Source organism: Calliphora vicina, chromosome 4 (genome assembly GCF_958450345.1).
Source record: "Calliphora vicina chromosome 4, idCalVici1.1, whole genome shotgun sequence".
Lineage (NCBI taxonomy): Eukaryota > Metazoa > Arthropoda > Insecta > Diptera > Calliphoridae > Calliphora > Calliphora vicina.
In genome coordinates this window covers 55291618-55313884 of record NC_088783.1, presented here as the reverse complement: position 1 = coordinate 55313884, position 22267 = coordinate 55291618, and the positions used below count along the sequence as shown (strand labels likewise).

The 22267-nt window shown below is 30.4% G+C and overlaps 1 protein-coding gene across 1 annotated transcript; it reads left to right on the top strand.

The window, feature by feature from the left end:
• Nucleotides 1-5528: 5528 nt before the first annotated feature.
• On the top strand, nt 5529-21315 carry hop (tyrosine-protein kinase hopscotch). The gene is made up of 14 exons (XM_065507654.1): nt 5529-6920; nt 12885-13051; nt 13144-13236; nt 13324-13437; nt 15750-16099; nt 16171-16292; nt 16368-16580; nt 16676-16806; nt 16898-17256; nt 17323-17621; nt 17680-17844; nt 17909-18075; nt 18146-18316; nt 19891-21315. The coding sequence occupies exons 1-14, from the start codon at nt 5913-5915 to the stop codon at nt 20096-20098; spliced, it is 3567 nt and encodes a 1188-aa protein (XP_065363726.1). The 5' UTR covers nt 5529-5912; the 3' UTR covers nt 20099-21315.
• The last annotated feature ends 952 nt before the right edge of the window (nt 21316-22267 follow it).

Sequence of the window (22267 nt, the reverse complement as noted above, 5' to 3'; positions counted from 1 at the left end):
ATCGTGTGCCCAAATTCCTGACAATTTCCGCATTGCGTTTAACAGGTTCTCAACTGTTACCATGCGATTCAATAAATACTGTCGTGAGAGTTAGTAGTAAGTAGTAGGCTCCAAACTCATGGCTGGGACATTTTTACTCTAGAGAACGGAGCCACTCTTAGTTCCCAAATTCCAAACAATTTCCGCACTGCACAGAGATTTATTTATATTGCGTTAACTAGGTTCTCTCAACTTTTACCATGCGATTCAACAAATACCGTCGTAAACTCCAAACTCAACATTAAAAAATGATGGTTGGTTGGGAAGATTTTTTATCTCTATTTTCTTATAGACTGACTGACTGATTCATCATCGCATAGCCAAAACGACTGAAGCTAGAATCATGTAATTTTAAATGTGGGTTCTCCCTCCCCAAAACGATCAAATAAGAAGTGATTCTTGGAAATTCGAACATTTAGGGGGTAAAAAAAGGGTAAAAACGGGTAGATTCCGTAACCTTATTTATATCTTCAAAACTAATAAAGATACAAAAAAACTTAATAAGTTTATGCATGTTACTCCATTTAAAAAATAAGCTGGTACTTTTTCGAAATTCGAACCTTTTAGGAAAGAAAACGAGTAAAAACTGTATTTTGGTACTTTTTTGGCATCTTTTAAACCAATAAACATAGAAAGAAATTTTAAATCGCATTCTTTACTTATAGAAAAATAAAAAATGTAAATTTGGTACTTTTTGGAAATTCGAACAGTTAAAGGAAAATTATGTTTATTTTGGTACTTTTCAATAAAATATGTTTTTCTATAATTTGACATAGATAGACATACGAATATTTCTATAACTCCCACCATGATGCAGAATTTTATTTGAATAAAATTTTACCACCACAATGGGGATAAAAAATGTACCAAAAAGGGGATAAAATCGAAAAAATACATTTTATTTGAAATTATTAGGCCAATTTTGAAAATTTTTTTAACATTGGCTTGGATTATTAGAAAAATTAACTAACAGGGTGTTATTTGGAACTTGAGTGAATATGTGTATATTAGGCCAAATCTGGGTAAACAGTTTGGTACTTTTTTAAAACATAATTTTTCTTGGGTACATACATTAATTATTATAACACAGATTTTAATCGTTTGAAACATGTGTGTAGCATAAACAATTTGGGTGGGCAATGGAGAATTTTTAAATTTCAAGGAGGAGAGGGAAGTAAGGAAATTGGTACTTTTCTCCTAATGGTACTTTTTTAACATTTTAAATTATTTTAACTTATCGACGACATTAAAGATAACTGTAATATGTATCTGAGTAAAATTAGAGTTAGGAATAGGGATTGTACCAAAATGTGCGAACTGAATGAACAATACTAGTTTTTCGTTCTCCTTTCTAATATGGTTGGGTACTGTTTGATTTTTTATAACAATGGACCTAGAAACATGAAATTAAGCATACATAATAAGTGAGTCAGAATTCTAGGGGGAGACTTTTTGGTACTTTTTTTTGCTTTATTCGAATGATACTTTTTTGAATTTTCTATAACAATGGAATTAGAAACACGAAATTAATTAAGCAAGCCCCATGGCTGTGAAAATTCTAGGCGGAGACTTTTTTCTAATGGTACTTTTTTAAATTTTCAATAACAAGACCTCTCTCCCCCACCTCCTTGATTACCTAAGGCTGTTTTTTTTTGTAAACTGAAATTAGTTGCAATCATTTTCAATCGAGACTAGTCGCAATGTATCATCAAATTTTGATATCAATAAAAAAAGGCGCGTTTGAAAATAATCTCTCACTTTTTATTTCGAAAACATAAAAAACAATATTAAATGCAATGAATTTAAAAGGTAAGGGAGAGGGGGGCACGTTTGAACACGGGGCACCTTTGAACAATGTTAATAAAATCTCAGTTAAACATTTTTTCCTTAACCGAGTTTTTCAAATGGCAACAACTTTCGCTATTTTTTTCAGTCGTCGGCCGAATGTAGTTGGCAGTGAGTGAGTGCCATTGTTTTGGCAGTGCCATTGTAAATTTTTTTATTATACCCTACACCACCATAGTGGGGAGGGTATTATGCGTTTGTGCAGATGTTTGTAACACCCAAAAATATTAGTCTAACACCCACCTTAAAGTATACCGATCGACTTAGAATCACTTTCTGAGTCGATTAAGCGATGTCCGTCCGTCCGTCTGGTCGGCTGGCTGGCTGGCTGGCTGTCCATGTAAACCTTGTGCGCAGAGTACAGGTCGTAATTTTGAAGATATTTCGATCAAATTTGGTACATATTATTTTTTCGGCTCAAGGACCAAGCCTACACTGGCTGAAATCGGTCCACTATTTCACCTAGCCCCCATACAAATTTCCTCCCGAAATTGGACTATATCGGTCATAAATGTTTAATTTATATATGTATCTCCACAAATTTCGCTCCAAATAAGTTTTATATACACAAAATTCATGTCACCAAATTTTGTTACGATCGGTTCATAATTAGTCATAGCTCCCATATAGACCTGCTTCCGAAAATCACTTTAACGTGCATAAATCGCTTAAAAATGTTGGTAAACACACAAAATTCAACATAGTTAACTTTAATATAGACATAAATCACACGACCTAATTTCATGGTGATCGGTCCATAATTGGTCATAGCCCCCATATAACCCCACTTCCGAAAATCACTCAAAAATATAAATTATTGAAATTTTAAAAGAAAAATTTTTTTTGCTCTTTTACTTAGTGTATGGTATTGTCGGGTATATGGTCGGGCTTGACCGACCATACTTTCTTACTTGTTTTTTTTTGTATTTGTTATTCAGTGATCGATCGTTTTATTTCGAGAAAGAAATTTATTTGCTGTCATAAATTAATTTTAAACAAGTTCTTTGATATTAAGGTAAAAAAAAAGTTTATATACATTTGCCGTGAAATGGAACATGTGGGGCGGGCACCATTGAACATATTTTTTTCTAACTCCTTTCGTAGATGTAGCTGCATGAATCAGATGCTACATCAAACGTCCTAGACACGTTAAGAAACACCAGCTCTTTCAATAAAAGTCCCAATATAAATAAAAATGAAAAAGTCCAATAAAAGCTAAAAATCCAGAGGATTCTTTCTAGTTCGGACTCTAGGAAAGAAAGCAAGCTTGTTTTCGGTGAATGATGATACAGATCTCGATTTCAACTTTGCTGATGATTCATCTGAAGCTCAAATTGCTGTATGTAGGTAGAGTGCCATAAAGAAGAATATATATCTACATCGATTTGATGAGCTACGACCAATTAAATCCAGGAAGGAGACTTTATTATATTAGAGGAAATCCAATAAAACAATGTAAAAAAACGTTGGGATTTGTTGGCAAAATAACTGAGAAAGAAGTAACACTATAATAATAACGTCAGTTTTTTAAAGAAAAAGCCAGGTTCTTTTAAATAGAGGCTAAATAAAATAAAGGCTAAAAAATAAAGCTTCCATCCAACACCTGGAAAACATCGGGGACTGCTGCGATGATGAATTTTGACTTCGATTTTTCTAAATTTAAAATGGTATGGTAATTATGGTATTTTTGTGTAAACGCTATATGAAAAAATTGCGGTTCAAAACTGCCCCAGCCTAGTTCAAAGCTGCCCCGTAGGGGGGGCACATTTGAACACAATGACTGACACTCATACATTAAAGAATAAAAAAATTTAAAAATAGAACTTGAAATAAGTTAATTAATTTTTTAGCTTAAACTAATAAAGTTTATTATTTATTTTCTGTAAAAAGTCACAAAATTCAAATCTAATCAAAAACATAAATTTTTATGAGACTTGAAAGCAAAAGGTAACCGCCCCCCTATCCCCTAATACAAAAAAATTGCAGTAAAAATATTATTTATTTATCCCTTCACCATTCCGTTTGTAATTTCTACATTTTTCATTTCCGACCCTATAAAGTATCTATATATATTCTGGATCCTTATAGATAGCGGAGTCGATGAAGCCATGTCCGTCTGTCTGTCTGTCTGACCGTCTGTCTGTTGAAATCAATTTTCTGAAGACCCCAGATATCTTCGGGATCCAAATCTTCAATAATTCTGTCAGACATGCTTTCGAGAATTTTGCTATTTAAAATCAGCAAAATCGGTCCACAAATGGCTGAGATATGAGGAAAAAAACCAAGACAACCTCGATTTTTGACCTATTTTTGACCTATATCTGGATTACTAAGGCATTATTAATATAGACAATATGGATATGATAGATATTTCAAAGACATTTGCAACGTATTAACCATAGTAAGTTGGACCCAATGGGTCAAATCGGAAAAAAAAAATGTTTAAACCTGAATTTTTTTTTTTTCATAAAAAAAATTTAAAAGACAAAAAAAAAATTTTTTAAATTTTAAAAAAAAATTTTAAAACTTAAAAATTTTAAAAAAAAATTTTTAAATTTAAAATAAAATCGAAAAAAAATTTTTCCAAAAAATTAAATTTTGTTTACTTACCTAAAAATATTTAAAATTTTAAGGTGAAGGTATAAAGATTCGGCACAGCCGAAATATAGCACTTCTTACTTGTTTTATCAAAAAATAGCTTAAAATTTAGGGATATTAAAAAAATTTACCAGATCAGTGCGATTAACGGAGGGAGGGTTAAGGAGAAACATTGGAAGTTTGCAAAAAGTGTCTTCCTTCCTCCATTATTTGTATAAAAAAGTTATTTATGTCTTTCTTGTCTGCTCCCTCCTCCCTCCTTTTCCTCCATCATTGTAAAAAGGACCTCTAAAATAAAAAAAAAATACAAATAAATTTATTTGTAAAAAAGCTTGCAGCTGTGGCTATGATAAAAATAATAGTGGTGAGAATAGACAGGACTTTAAAGGACGACGAAGCCCACCACCCACCCACCTTTCTAATTCAACAACCACCGGAAAAAACTGTAAAAAAAAGCACATTGCCTACTTTTAGGATGACAAATTTGCAATGAATGACCTTGAAAAATTTGACATAACGGTATTTGTGGTGAATTTCCAAAAACTCACCACGATTTTTATATTCACCACGAATTTTTATTCACCACGATTTTTATTCACCACACTTTTTTTTCACCACAAAAAAAAAAAACAAAAAAATTTAGCCGCAGGGAGGGAGGGGGGGTTTTTTTTCCCCCGACCCGTCCGTCCCGTCCGCCTTTTTTTGTGTCCGTCCGTCCGACTTCAGCGGTCGCTGTCGACGTCCGTCCGCTGCTCTGCCGCTGCTCGCTTCGCTGCTATCGTCATCGTTCTCTGTCGCCGTATCATGGCTCTCTGCCGCAGCACACTGCGTCGCTTTTCCTAGAAAACCGGGTTCGCGGTATTTATGCGAACTTTAAAAAAAAAAAGAATTTGGGAATTTTTTGGACAAATTTCGTTCGTTTTGTCATCTCTAAAAAAGTGCTGCCAAATTTAGTTGCACAAACAGAGTTGTTATTTTCGTAGTTTAGTATTAAAATTCTAGTACTCTTTCATACAATCAAGTTAATGCTGATAAGTGTGAAAAAATAGAAAAACAAAGTTTGCAAAAAATTTTCTTCCATCAATTTGATCAAAGTTTTACAGAAATTAAGTGTTTATTTTAGGAAAAAAAGTGTTAATGTTGTTGAAAACAAATTAAACTCAATGATTTCAAACGAAATCAAGTATTAAATTTTGCATTTCCATGCAAATCATGCTGGGCTTGTTGGAGGTAGATGGAGCAAAAAGCCAGTATTGCATAAAAGGAAAACCAGCATAAAACGGGTTTTGGAAAAAATAAAATATAGTACAATTTAGGAACAAGTGTCGTCGACACATCAAAGACGTGGAAAAAGTTCCTAAAAAGTGTCTAAAGAATTAATTTCCTTTCTAAAACAAACAACAACAATTTGCAAAACAACGGCAACAAAAATGAATCAAGCATCAAATGCTTCGGGCACCACACACACAACCATGACATTGTTGGATGATATCAACAGTTCGATTGGTAGCATTTCAATATTGGATGGACGCAATGGCATTTACGATTTGGACTTGGATAATGAGCACGACCATGAACATGATACGACCAGCAACACCACCATCTCACAGAATTCCCAATGCTATACGGATAGCATGGAAAGAATGCGGCAAAATGTGGCGTTAGGCTCCGATACCATAACGCATCGCATCTACAATTATCGCAAGCGTAGATTAGTGGAATATGAACATCTCCGCAGTGCCACATGCGAGGATATATGCATAGATTTTAGCCGAGAAATGGGTATATTGCCAAATACTAGATATTTGTTTGGTATACGGGTATTCGATGACTCGGCCAGCAATGAATGGTGTCTAGCGGGTCAACAACTGGAGGCTAATGTTACCTATTGCTTTCGCATGCGTTTTAAAGTACCCTCTTTGGACATACAACTGCAGACAATGGATGCCAATGCCTACGAGTATCTGTATAATCAAATGCGCTATGATATGGTGCACGAGTGCATACCGTCCATCAAATACCCCCTGAAGAAGGACAATGTCATGGGTTTTGGTGCTGTAAACATGTACATAGATTTGCTGGAACAGCGAGAATCTATCGATCGCATAGAATCGAATTATAAGCGTTATTTACCCAGACCTTTGGTGAGGGCTCATAAAATCTTTATCAAGGGGAAAATTTGTAAATCATTTCGCATGCTGAGAGAGCGTCAAATTGATTTGGCCCAGGTAAAGTGGCATTATGTGCACGAGTTGAATACACTGGCCACCGATTATCTGTTGGAGTCGTTTGTGGGGATAGTGGATTTTATACCGGGCGATATATTGTCAACGACTAATACGCCAACAACGGCCAAAGTTTATATCAAATTGGATTTGTTTGATACAGCGGAGCCGGGCTTAAAAGTGGCACGGGTAACGAGTAAAGATAAAATGGAGGTGAGTTGTGATATATTTAAAATTGTGAAAGATAGATAGATATTATTAAGGAGAGTGTTGAAAAATAAAAGTGTATGTAACCAGAAATCAAAGAGATTTTATTAAAGTAAGTTAGTGTTTTTTGTGCAACAGAGTAAAAAAGGAGTAAAATTACAAAATAAATGCGTTGGTGTGTGTTATTGTTGGTGTGTGAAGTATTTTTGGAGTAGAGTCCTTAAATAATTTTAAAAGATTTGGTTGTGTAGGTAGAAGGTCGGTGGATAGATAACCCGTCTTCGATTTGCGGATTATTCGAAACATTTTATTTTCTAATCTTCTCTTTCTTATTCATAATCAATTTTTGATTTTGTAAAAATGCTTGATGCCAAATTTATGTATGTGTATTTGATGGTTTGATGTACACTTGCTGGATGACCCGTCAAGCATAAATTTAGTTTTTGATTTTGTGGTGTTATTGGCATCAATAGAAGGAATTCTACTATTTAATTTTTATTTCGTGCTGAAAGTATATTTAAACCTCACACTTTGAAATATTTTTGTAAATGCTTACGTGCTTGATGAGAAAACACCACAAACTCGTCGAAAAGTAACATCAAACGTGCTAAAAATCAAAATTTTAATACTACTAATACTACCATAGAGCTTGATGTATTTTTATAGTTTATGTGCCCTTTATAAAACTAAATTTCCATACAAAATTTATTTTATAAACCTTTGTATTAATAAAAGTAGTCAATTCAAAAAACTATTTGCCAACGAATATTATATCCACTTCTAATCAGAAAAATGTGTCAAAAGTATTTCCAAACTTAAGAAATGATATTAAAATACATTTCTTTTGAAGACCACTTGAGATACATATCAAGCCCCTTAGAGCCAAATTATCGTAAGCGACAAAACACAATTTTTTTAGGAAAAAGATTTTTTTGATTATTTTTTATATATAGAATTAAAAATGTTTTGATGCGATATTTCACCCTTATCATGGTTGGCGTTAACTTTTTACGCCTACGACAGTTTTGTACTAGATTAAGGATAAAATGCAAACTGTTTCTTTAATATAGTACTAAACTGTAGTAGGTGTAAAACGTTTAGGCCAACCACGATAAGGGTGATTATAAATTCGTTCAAGCTAATAGTTACCGGCAGCCAACAAATTATAGTTTAGTATAGACCCCCACATAGGGGGCTACTTACTTTCCGTAGCCCCCAATTAACCGGCTCGGTTGCTATTTAAAATCGAGAATATTGGCCCACAAATGGCTAAGGAAAAAACCTTGACAACCACGATTTTTGGCCTATTTTTTATCTATATCTGGATTACTAAGTCATTAATATGACAATATGGATATCTAATGATAGATATTTCAAAGAACATTGCAACGATATACATAAAGCTTATATTAAGTTGGACCTACACATGGATCAAAATCGGGAAAAATATTTTTAACACGATTTTTTTTAAGTTTGTCATTCCGTTTGTTATTTCTATATTTTTCATTTGCGACCCCACAAAGTATATATATTCTAGATCGTTATAGATAGCGAAGTCGATATAGCCATGTCCGTCTGTATGTTGAAATCAACATTCCGTAGCCCCTAAATAACTTACATACATGATTCATAAATCAATATGTCGGGGATTCTACCGCTTTTTGTTGCTATTTAAAATCTACAAAATCGGCCCACAAATAGCTGAGATATAAGGAAAAAACCGGGACAACCTAGATTTTTGGCCTATTTTTGATCTATATCTGGATTACTAAGTCATTAATATAGACAATATGGATATCTAATGATAGATATTTTAAAGTCCATTGCAACGTTGTACAGTGGTGGCCAGGTAATTATGACAAAAATTGTTTGCTAAATTCCATGTAATTGTCAATTATTTTTTCAAATATTTCCTCAAATATATGTATGCATGAGGACTGTTTTAACACACAAAAATATTTAAAAAAATTTATTTTAAAGTATAATTTGGTGAAGGGTATATAAGATTCGGCACAGCCGAATATAGCTAACAGCGGATGTTCGCTGAGCTAACAGCGGATGTTCGCTAACAGCGGATGTTCGCTGAGGTGGGTCAACGTATTTCCACATATATTTGACCATATATGTTCTACCGATTTTTAAAAACCTTTTTGAGAAACTAGAAACATTAATAATAAATTGCATACCCTTAGAGGTCCTTTTATTTTGGCTCTAACGCACTTAAAATTCAGTTGATGAAAAAAATTCAAGTATTTGTCTTAAATTGGTGGCCACCACTGTATATAAAGCTATAGTAAGTTGGACCTACAATGGGTCAAAATCGGGAAAAATTGTTTTGTCATAAATTATTTTTCCAAAAAAATTTTTTTTTTAAATTAAAAAAGAAATTTGGTAAAAACTTTTTTAAAAAAAAATTAAAAAACAATTTCAAAAAGAAAAAAATTTAAAAAAACTTTTTTATAAAAAAATTTTGAAAAATAATTTTTTAAATTTTGTTTATCTAAAAATATTTTTAAGTATAATTTGGTGAATGGTATCTAAGATTCGGCACAGCTGAATATAGCTCTCTTAATTTTTTTCAATAATAAATTTAAAAAAAAAATTCGGAAAAAAATTAAAAAACAATTTGGAAAAAAGAACTTTAAAAACAAATTTAAAAATTTGGTTTACCTAAAACCACAAATGATGATATATATGTATATTAGAGTGACAGCCGATTTTTTTTTTTTAGATTTCAAAGAGTGCCGGGTGGAATATTGTGACACTAGGCCTAAATGTTAAGTGCTGAAAATTTGAGCCAAATCGGGCAACGATTTCTGGACGCGCATCGAGGTCAAAGTTCAGATATATGCAAAATTTTACTGTTAATATGGAATAAATAGGTGAAACTCGTTAACTTTCTGCATTTTTTTCTAGAAATATGTAGATTTATTTATATTAATGAATATTACATTAAAAAAAAAGTTTTGGAAATTAACCCTGTATCTCCTTTGGTTCAAAATGACCCAAAAACTGTATTATCGCCAAAATTAGAGAAAAATGCAAATTTTTCAGTTTTTGAAAAAATTTTGCTACTAAATAAATACTTTTGCAATTGAATGCAAAAGAATCGAAATATGTACGTAATTATCGTTGTAATGAGATATAAATGACAAAATTTGATTAAAAAATGTTAAAGTTATTACAAATTCGCCAGACCATTAACGTGTTTCAGGCCACTTGAACAAAAAATTTAGAAAAAAAAATTAAGAAATTTCGAGAAAAATTAAAATAAAAGCTCATTTCTACTTAAAATATGTCCATATGTACTTGTATATGAGTTTTTGTCTTCGTAGGATACCGTTAACCTATTCGCAGGTATGGCCAAAAAAAAAAATTTTTTTTAACGGCTGTTTCAAAACTCCATTTTCAAATTTTTAAAAATTTTGTTAAACAAATTTCAGATTTTTTCGATCACCACATTGGGGTTTATTGAGATCAAAATAGGGAATAAAAATATGAAAAAATTATGTCAATACCTCTTACAGTTTTTCCGTACCTGCGATTTAAATTTTGCGTTTTTCAAGAAAAAATAATTTTTTGTCCATATTTAGGCGAATGAGTCCAATTTCCTTACTGTTATAAATTTTAAGTAAAAATTATTCATAGTATTATAACCCTGGTAATTTTAAATATGGTCTGAAAGTTTTACTAAAATCGGAAAACGTTAACCTTTAAATCGTGAAGGTCAAAGGTCAAATTTTTCAATATTTGGAATTTCTAATGAAAAGATAGCGAAATGTTATACATTTTTGGGCCGATTTTAATGTAACTTAAGGAAAATATAACATAAAGTCAAGAATTTAAAATAAAAGCACAAAAATGGAAATTAACCCTTAGCAGCACTTGGGGTCCAAATTACCCTCAACTTTTAAAATCACGCAAAACACAACCATTTTGACCCCAAGTCCTCTTAAAGGTTAAAATTAATTTTTGCACTGTTGTTGTAAATGCTAGACCCCAATATATATTTTCCTCAAGTTTCATGAAAATCGGCCCAAAAATATATAACATTTCGCTATCTTTTCATTAGAAATTCCAAATATTGAAAAATTTTACCTTTGACCTTCACGATTTAAAGGTTAACGTTTTCCGATTTTAGTAAAACTTTCAGACCATATTTAAAATTACCAGGGTTATAATAGTATGAAATTAAAATTTAATAAAATGTATAACAGTAAGGAAATTGGACTCATTCGCCTAAATATGGACAAAAAATTATTTTTTCTTGAAAAACGCAAAATTTAAATCGCAGGTACGGAAAAACTGTAAGAGGTATTGACATAATTTTTTCATATTTTTATTCCCTATTTTGATCTCAATAAACCCCAATGTGGTGATCGAAAAAATCTGAAATTTGTTTAACAAAATTTTTAAAAATTTGAAAATGGAGTTTTGAAACAGCCGTTAAAAAAAATTTTTTTTTTTGGCCATACCTGCGAATAGGTTAACGGTATCCTACGAAGACAAAAACTCATATACAAGTACATATGGACATATTTTAAGTAGAAATGAGCTTTTATTTTAATTTTTCTCGAAATTTCTTAATTTTTTTTTCTAAATTTTTTGTTCAAGTGGCCTGAAACACGTTAATGGTCTGGCGAATTTGTAATAACTTTAACATTTTTTAATCAAATTTTGTCATTTATATCTCATTACAACGATAATTACGTACATATTTCGATTCTTTTGCATTCAATTGCAAAAGTATTTATTTAGTAGCAAAATTTTTTCAAAAACTGAAAAATTTGCATTTTTCTCTAATTTTGGCGATAATACAATTTTTGGGTCATTTTGAACCAAAGGAGATGCAGGGTTTATTTCCAAAATTTGTTTTTTAATGTAATATTCATTAATATAAATAAATCTACACATTTCTAGAAAACAATGCAGAAAGTTAACTAGTTTCACCTATTTATTCCATATTAACAGTAAAATGTTGCATATATCTGAACTTTGACCTCGATGCGCGTCCAGAAATCGTTGCCCGATTTGGCTCAAATTTTCAGCACTTAACATTTAGGCCTAGTGTCACAATATTCCACCCGGCACTCTTCAAAATTTTAACAAACATTTTTTTCCATACAACTGATTGTCACTCTAATGTATATATGTATGTGCCTAAAACGAACCAGGTCTCATTCGGCCAATTGATTGACAATAAGATGAACTTTTTGACGACAGCAGAATTGTTGCAACAACAACAAAAACATAGAACTTTTTTATTTTTGACCAAAAATTCCCCAAAAAAAAGTTGACGAATTATTTCAAAATATAAAATGTACGTTTTTAAAAAGAAAAACTCAATAAATAATTTTTTATTTAATTTGAATCTTTGTATTAATCGCTCATGCCATAACATATTTGAAATCATATGTTTTCATGTTGACCTTCATGACGACAAACAAACAAAACTCGTTCCAATATGAAAGATATATAAATAAATACGTATTTATATTGAATTGTCTGAAAGAGAGTGCAGGAGTGGAGGAATATATTGTAGTAACCAGTTTAACAATTGTAATAGTTTAAAATAATGACCCTATTAACACAAATTAGCGTTATGCACATTTTTTTCTTAAAATTCATTACAAATTTAAAGTTTTTGGCACGTATTTGTTATAATATAAATTCCAATATAATATAAAAATACATATAAAAAAATCTTTGTATATCCAAATATGTACAACCAAATTGTCGATATGTTTTATAAACAGATGACTTCATTTGATAAAAAATTATTTATTGAAATTTCTAACAATAACAGAAATTGCAATTTCATATCATCATTGTATGTTTGTTTGCAATTCTAAAAATATAACACAATAAATAAGTAATTGAACCCCTATGTTTGATTTTTGCATAAACATAAAATTTTATATAAAAAAAATTCTTATCTCTAATTTATTTATAAATATTTATGATTTGCAGTGGGTCTTAGTTAGTAAACTGGAAAATATTTATGCAATTTACACCCGAGGCTCCAATTCATTTAGATGTCGTTTGGAAATAACTGGCATGCCCAATGGTTATAGAATAGAATTTGAAAAAATAATACAATTGGATGCATTTATTTCATATCTAGCTGGTTATATGAGGTATGTTTTATTTATAACTTGTTAAGTTTTCATATACATTTTATGTATTTATATGAACATTTTTTTATAAATAAATCATTTAATAATTTAAGATTAACCACAAAATGGATGATAGATCTTTGTATGCAATATGTTACACCCTCATTGGCTGAATTGCGAAATTTACGTTGTCATGGACCTGTGGGGTAATATTTTAATTTTTATCTTATGTGATTTGCAAGTCAATATTATTTATATATGTTCTTTTTTTATTTATTTCTTATCCTATAAAGTGGTGCCTTTTCATTTGCTAAAATACGTGAACAACGCGACAAATGTGGCAGTTATATTATACGTCAGTGTGAAAAAGAATATGATACATATTATATTGATATCAATACAAAATCGTAAGTAAATATTTATATTAATCTCTATATTATAATGTTTACTTTATTAACATAAATGTTTATAACAATGATGTTTGTATTATGATAAAATATTCTTTTATGAAAGTTGCATTTTATTAAGATCAAGAATCAAATTCACTACAAATGATAAAATCATATCAGCAACAGGAATTTGTTTCAATCTACAAACTTCAATTTTGAGATAGCATTAAAAAATAATAAAGCTTGTTTGATTTGATATTGACATTGACTGAAAGTGATATATTTTCATGTACTTTTAACTGTTAAAAGCTGGTTAGCAGTCTGTATATGTTTTTTTTTTAATTTCTCAAGTTTTCCAAAATTATCTTAAACATGTTTTTGATAACAAATTTTATTAAAACATTACAAGCAGTTTTAAAGGAATTATTTATTTAGTTAATATATAAAGGGATAAATTTGTATCAAAATTTATATAACTTTTCATTTTATAATAAATACCATTTGCCATGAGTGCAAAGGGTTATCATTCCGTTTATTTCTTCATTTTTCATTTCCTACCCCATTAAGTATGTTTATTCTGGATCGTTATAGTTAGCGGAATCGATATTGCCATGTCCGTCTGTATGTTGAAATCATCTTTTCGAAGCCCACAAATAACTTAAATAGATGATTGATACATCAATATAAACGTCACAGTCCTGATTTGGTTGCTGTTTAAATTCGGGAAAATTGGCCCACAAAACTACTACCTCAATTTCTTATCTATATCTAGATTACTTAGTAATTTCAAAGATTCAAACGACGTATATAATTCCATAGAACTTCAGAGAGACAATGCGTAAAAATCGATAAAAAAAATATGGAGTGTATGACTTAAAAATGCGGGATTTACAATAGATGACGTATATTTTGAAGGGTACATATCTGTCATTTATTCTCACTTATTAAATGTTACCCATACCCTCATAATGTGTTGCATTTTTAACGATCACAATAGAACAAAATCATTACCATTTATGCAATTTTCTTTTATGTAGCTACTAAATATTAAAAAACTCTTTTTGCTTACAAAAAAGTGGTGCATTTCTAACCCTTTGATAAAATTGAGGGTGAAACATGTAGCATATATTCAGGGTTTTAGGGTAACATTATTAGAAAAGAACACGACCAAGAACACAAAGAAGGGTAAAATGCAGAATAAATGCAGCATATATGCCAGAAAAGAAAACACCATTAGTTATTGAACATTATAGTGTAAACAACAGTTTTTTTTGCTTCGAAAATGTCGAATTTTGTGCAAACAAAGCGTCATACGCGAGAAGCAGGATTCGTCGAAAATCAGGCAAATTGGGTACCAGGCGAATTGAACCATTAGACCTTGAATGACGATTTTGCATGTCCGAAACGAAGCTTGAAATCTATAAAAAATAATTGTAGCTCCGAATCTTTACTTGTGATTAAAAATGGGTCAATTACGATATTCCGAAGCGTAAGAGATCGTATGTGAAGCCCGGCAATCTACAACAGAGGCAAATATTAATGGCGCAAAGGTAATGCTCTGTATTTGGTGGGTCCAAAAGGGTTATATCTATTATGAACTGCTGAAATCTGACCATACTATCACAGGGAACTTATACCGAACGCAAGTGATTCGTTTGAAGCGAGCATTGACATGAAACCGTAATGACAACGCTAGGCCACATGTTATAATACCTGCTAAAAACTATTTAGATAGAAGTGGTTGGGTTGAAGTTTTGCCGCTTTTAGTCCAGACCTTGCCCCGTCCGACTCCCTCCTTATGCTTTACTTCAGAACAGAGTAACCGAAATTGGCTTGATTCTTTTTTTGGCATCAAAAGATGACCAATTCTTTTGGCTCGGAATTCATATGTCGCCAGAAAAAAAAATTTCCTGATTTTCCATTGATGTAGCGAAATATTGAAATAAAAATTAAATATTTTTATAAAAAAGACCTCACGCTTAAATAATTATTATATTAAAGTAAATTAAAAGGTCAAATAAAATTAAATTAAATTGAAAAGGTCATAGCTAACAATGGCCAATACTTCGAATAAATTTATAATGTACAAATGTCTCAAAATAAAAGCTGCAAATTTTAAAAAATCCCAATATTTTTTTCAAAATAATGTTTTCACAAAATCGGGATAAATATATATTTTTTTTTCCATCATAAAACATTTTTTTTACAATTTCACAAAAATTTTTGAAAATTGAAAAAAGCGATTTTTAAATTTATTCAAACAATTTTTTTAAATTTAAAATTTTTTTTTTAAATTAAATTTATTCTCCAATGAAAATTATTTTTCACAGTATTAGCGAAGGTCTACAGCCGGAAAAATTCAAGACGGAAACCTTTAAAATCACAAAAGAACTGTGTCAACTGGAAAATGTAACAACAGCAGCTGTCAAGTGGAAATTGCACTATAATGGAACACAGGAAATATTTGATAAACTAACAGATTTAGCACAATTTATACCCGCAGAAACAGAACAAAGATCTCGTATACCACCCACGGAATACGATAAATCGCCACTACTGTTAATATGTTTGCCAAAACATGTGCAATTGAAAAAGACTGAAAGGGAATTAAGCGAAGCTGAACTCTTACGTAAACGCCCACAAATATTTGATCCTCCCAAAGATTTACAATGGTATCACAGTAAGTCAAAACGAAGAGAAAAACCGCAACAAGACAGACATTTATTTTCATTTTCTTAACTTATTAAATAGATTCCTCTCGTGAGTGTGACAATGGTAAAATGACAAAAATGAAAGCTGACTGGTTACAGGATGGTGGTTTTAAGGATGTTACTGTTACCTTAAAAGTACTTAAAGATGAAAAGGATTATGAGGTATGCTTTTTTAATATATTTCTTGAATTTGAATGTTAATTGTTCGATATTTTGTCATTTTGTTTTGTTTATTAGGGCTTTAAAGATTTGGCGAATACCTGGAGTCGTATATACTCACCTCATATCATTAAATTGTATGGTTTAACCTTAAATATACCCTATACCATGGTTATGGAATATTCCAAATATGGTCCTTTAAATGAATTCCTAATGCATAATAAAGCCAAAATATCTCTACGTCAATTATTAGATGTTGTACATGGTGTAGTAAGAGGAATTGTTTATTTGGTAAGTAAATTTTTTCTCAATAAAAAGAGACCCCTTTTTTATTCCATAAAATGATTTTAATCTATGCCTATTTATTTATTTGTTTGTTACTATAGCAAGAAGTTGGCATAGTGCATGGCTACATACGTTGTTCAAATTTACTTGTTACAAAATTCGATCCCAAAACTCAATTATTAGAAGCTAAAATCTCAGATCCTGGTTTTCCCAGATCATATAGCCCGGATGAGTGAGTAAAATTTTTGTAATTTAATTTCTTGATCAGCTTAAATGTCAGCACAAAATATTTCACAATATCCTTTACATTACTCTCGCCTCAGTTTGCCTTGGATACCATTTGAATATCACCACAATTTAAAAGCTGCCAAAAAACAATTAGATGTGGATTTGTGGGCTTTCTCTACCACAGTTTGGGAAATATTTTCCCGTGGTGCACCCATCGTAAATGTGACTAGCGAAATGTTGCGACAAAATTACAATCGTTACGGTGGCATTTTACCCAACCCCCGTGATTGTCCACCGGTTATGTTCGAAGTTATGATGGACGGCTGGTGTATGGATCCCGATAAACCATTTAATTACATGCAGATATTCCAACGTTTGATTTCCATTAAGGAGACTCTCAATGATGATTATTCCACCATAGAGGATCCTGATGATTTGGCAGATTTGGATTTGGGTAAATCTCATAAAATTTAATCAAATAAAATAAAAGTATAAATCTAAGAGAAATTCTATGTTTTAGCTAATGATGTCAACAATGCCGATGATCCAAATGTGCGTCATAATGGTTTTGCGCATGAAATTAAAAAATCGAATTTCCGTAATTATTTTACCACAACTCCTTCGGTATTGGAAATACCTAATGGTAAGGTAATATTTAAAAAGAAAGTGGGCGAAGGACACTACGGCACTGTGCATCTGGGTGAAGTACGCTATAATAGTCCTGACAATGCTCGTGAATTCGTGGCCATAAAAACGCTAAAGTCTTTGAGGGCTCCCCAACTCAATGAAGATTTTATGCGTGAAATAGAAATAATGGAGGTGGGTTAAAAATAATAATCTATGAAATTCCTTTTTACATAATTATTTTTATTTTTAGTCCCTGAAACATCCAAATATTGTTAAAATTAAACATTGGATACAACAACCATTTTGCATAATCATGGAATATTTAGAAAGCGGTTCATTTTTGGTGTATTTAACCTCAAGAAAGCCAAATCTAACAAACCCTATTCTATTGAGTTTTGCTTTAGACATAGCGAAAGTAAGTTGTTGTCCTGTATTATAAAAAAACATAACTTTAATATTTGTTTAATATGTTTTCCTAGGGCATGGATTATTTGGCCAGTAAAAATATCATTCATCGAGATTTGGCCGCTCGCAATATTTTGGTCGATAGAGACAGTGTTAAAATATCAGATTTTGGCTTAGCCCAACGTGCCGATTCCGATGGTTATTATATAGCCCATAGTAATCGTGAAATACCAATTAAATGGTAATTGTTAATATTTTTTTGAATGCTAGAGTTAATGGGTTTTCAATTTATCTGTGTTCTTTTATTGAAGGTATTCTCCCGAAGCCATTAAAAAAGATGCCAAATTTTCATCACAATCAGATGTGTGGTCGTATGGTGTGACATTATTTGAAATGTTTTCACGTGGTGAAACACCGAATTTAGATCCAAATACTGAACTGAGCCAAGACGAATTTCTACAAAGACTTGAAAGAGGAGATCGGTAAGTAAAGGGATATAAACATTAACAAACAAATTATGTAGAATGCATGAATTCTGAACAGGTTCAATTAGAATGAAAACTCGACAGTTTCATTTCGAATAGCAGGAAAAATCAACCATTTTATTTCGAATATCATGGAAACTCAACCGTTTCATTTCGAAAACTCGAACGTTTCATTTCGAATAGTATGAAAATTGAATCTGTTCATTTCGAACAGAATGAAATCTGAACCGGTTCAATTAGAATTCATGAAAATATTTATAAAAAAATATAAATATTTAAATTTTATTTCGAATATTATGGAAACTCTAATGTGTCATTTCGAAAAACATAAAAACCGAACCGGTTCATTTCGAATAACATAAAAACTGAACCGGTTCATTTCGAATAACATAAAAACAAAACCATTTCATTTGGAATATCATGAAAACTCAACAGGTTCATTTTGAATATCATGAAAACTCAACCATTTTATTTCGAATATCATGGAAATTCGAATGTTTCATTTCGAATAACATAAAAACCGAACTAGTTTCCGATTATTTTCGATTAACATGAAAACTGAACAGGTTCCTTTCGATTAACATGAAAACTCAATCGTTTCATTTCGAATAACATGAAAAATGAACCGGTTCATTTCGAATAATATGAAAATTCAACCGGGTTATTTCGAATAGCATGAAAACAAAACCATTTCATTTGGAATATCATGAAAACTAAACTATATTATTTCGAATATTATGGAAACTCAACCGTTTCATTTCGAATAGCATGAAAATAGAACCGGTTCATTTCCGCATTATAAATGGCATGAATCCTGAACGGGTTCATTTCGAATAGCATGAAAACTCAATCGGTACATTTCGAATAGCACGAAAAATCAACCATTTTATTTCGAATATCAATTAAATTCAACCGTTTCATTTCGAATAGCATGAAAACTGAACCGGTTCATTTCGAATATGATGAAAACTGAACCATTTTATTTCGAATATTATGGAAACTCGAACGTGTCATTTCGAATAACATAAAAACCGAACCGGTTCATGAAAACTGAGCAGTTTCATTTCGAATAGCGTGAAAATTGAACATTTAGAATGTATGAATACTTAACCGGTTCGATTAGAATGTTTGAAAACTGAACCGCTTCATTTCGAAGAACATAAAAATTGAACCGGTCCATTAAGAATGCATGAATCCTGAACCGGTTCAATTAGATTATATGAAAACTGATTCGAATAGCATGAAAATTGAACCGGTACTTTAGAATATATGAAAACTGAATCGGTTCGATTAGAATGTTTGAAAACAGAACCGGTTCATTTCGAATAACATGAAAATTGAACCGATTCATTAAGAATGCATGAATCCTCAACCGGTTGAATTAGATTGTATGAAAACTGATCCGGTTCATTTCGAATAACATGAAAACTCAACCGATTCACATATGGTAGCATGGAAACTCAATCGATTAATTTAGAATCACATAAAATACAATCAGTTCATTTTGAATAGCTTACAAATATGAATTTACATCTTATTCTAAGCTACTAATAAAATATTTAATTTTCTAGTTTACGAAAACCTCCACTCTGTCCTGACATTGTTTACGATCGCCTCATGAGAACCTGCTGGCATGCAAATCCAAAATTGCGACCAACCTTCCGTGATATTGTTGGTGTAATACAGTCAATTAGAAATGAAACTACAAGTAACATACCAAAGTCAGATTTAAATAATATCTCCCCACCTTTATCTATTTCTTCAATGAATAAGGAATAAGGTATAACTAAAAATAAAACAAAAAAAAATTTAAATGAAAATCAAGTGCAAGTGAAAATTATTTTCAAAATTTTATATTTAAGATACAAAAAAAAAAAAGCTCTCCTATTCTCGATTTAGAACCCTCAATGAAATTAAGTTAAATGTAAACCTATATATATATAGATATTGTTTTGTTAGTAGAAAAAGAAAAATACTATAAAGTTTTGTTAGTTTTTATTATAAATATTTTTGTTACATTTTTTTATTTCTTTGCATAATTTTACGCCAATATTTTATATATTTTTTTTTACAAACAAATTTTATTTTTTAATTTAGTTACGTTTTTAAGTGCCTTTTTGACAAAAAGAAAAAAAATGAAACAAAAAAATATATATATTTAAATAATATGTAATATACGACACACTGTTTATTAATATTTAGCTTTAAATTTTAGCATAATTTTTTTTACTACATTTTTATTATATTTTTACAATTAAATTACGTTTATTTTATGTATATTCATTTATGTCTTTCTTAACAAAAAATCAATTCTCTCTATCTTTATGTTTGTTATATTGATATCATTTTCTACAATTAGCGCTTTTTTCTTTGTTTTATAATTTAGTGTATATTGTTTAATGTTTTTCTTTTATTTGTATTATAATTAATTTCTCTATCTAAACTGAAATGAAACAATTTTTAAAATAATCACATGTACATTTAAAAAAAAAAAAAAACTCTAATATGCAACATTTAATCATCGAATACAGTCAGTGTGTTTAGAAGAAATCATTTATATAAAAGCAAAGTTAATTTTTTTAATAAACTAAAAAAAAAACAAACAAGAAATAGCTAAATAATACTTGATCAACTTGTTGTTGTATGATCTTGCCTTGTAATTTTTTTTGTAAAACAATAAAAGAAATGGTTTTTAAATCAATAAATTATAAGATTTTAACAATTAAAACAAAATAAAAACAAACACTCATTTATTACACAAACACAATAGCAAAAAACAAAAAGTAAAAGTAAAACGAAAAATCGCATATAAGTTATAAAAATAAATAAATAGTCATTTTTAAACTGTGTAAGTGTGTGGTATACTTTTTAAAATTAATTATTATTATAAAATAATTTATAAAAAACAAACAAACATAATTACAATTTAAATAAAATGAAATCGAATTTCACATTAAACACTATTATTTACATTAACTACAAGAAAATAAGAAAAAGTTTTTTTTTTCTTAAATATAAAAATAAAAAAAGAACAATTTTAAATGTGTACTATAATGTGAAAAAATGTTTTATTTTGGAAATGGAGGGTAAAGTACAAAAGGAAATCTTATTGGAACCACATGTTAAGTTGGTATAAATTGAACGAGTGCATTTATAATAGCATGAAACTCTAACGGTTCATTTAGCATAGCAGGAAAAATTAACCGATTAATTTAGATAAGCTTGAAAACTGAACCGGCTTATTGAAAATAGCGTGAAAACTTAACCGGTTTATACACAATAGCATGAAAACATAACCGATAAACTGATAAACAAAAACGCTTGAAATTTGGCATTTTAAAACCGCTAACGTATACTGAAACGAATAGACAAACACGTGGTTTTCAGAAAATGCTGAAATGCGATTTCACCGTAAGCGATTTCAAAACGCTGCGTTTTCCAGAACATGTATAGTATTTTTGAACGGTCTTTTGTTGTTAGAGTAGCTCGGTTTTGTAATTATTTACCAACTAACCTTTTCATGTTTTCCCACTCTAATAACGCATTTAAATTTATTACATATTTAACTTATTTTTCTCTTCGTATTTAATCCAAATAAAATTAAGATTTTCAATTTGAAACACAGATTACACCGATAAGAATCAGCTGGTTCCAGTAATATGGCAATAGAAAACAAAAGAAAATGTCAAAATGGTTGTGGTTTGAAAGAGGGACAAATATATATCACACATGTTGCCTATTGAAAATTAAATTTTTTCTCTTGCTCTGCAAACCACAACCATTGAAAAGTGATTGTATAACGTCAAAATAACCATACGGTTCGATATTACTTTTGTCATTTGTTTCACATCTGTAATAATCTGTGCTTTGAAAATTTCAATTGAAATTGTGAATTTTAAAAGATATTTAAGTTTCAATTTTGAAATTGTAAATTATAGAATTGACTTT

Coding starts and splice junctions, on each gene's coding strand:
- hop (XM_065507654.1), top strand. CDS start 5,913: ATGAATCAAGCATCAAATGCTTCGGGCACCACACACACAACCATGACA. Junction 6,921..12,884: donor CGAGTAAAGATAAAATGGAG/GTGAGTTGTGAT, acceptor TATGATTTGCAG/TGGGTCTTAGTTAGTAAACT. Junction 13,438..15,749: donor ATTGATATCAATACAAAATC/GTAAGTAAATAT, acceptor TATTTTTCACAG/TATTAGCGAAGGTCTACAGC.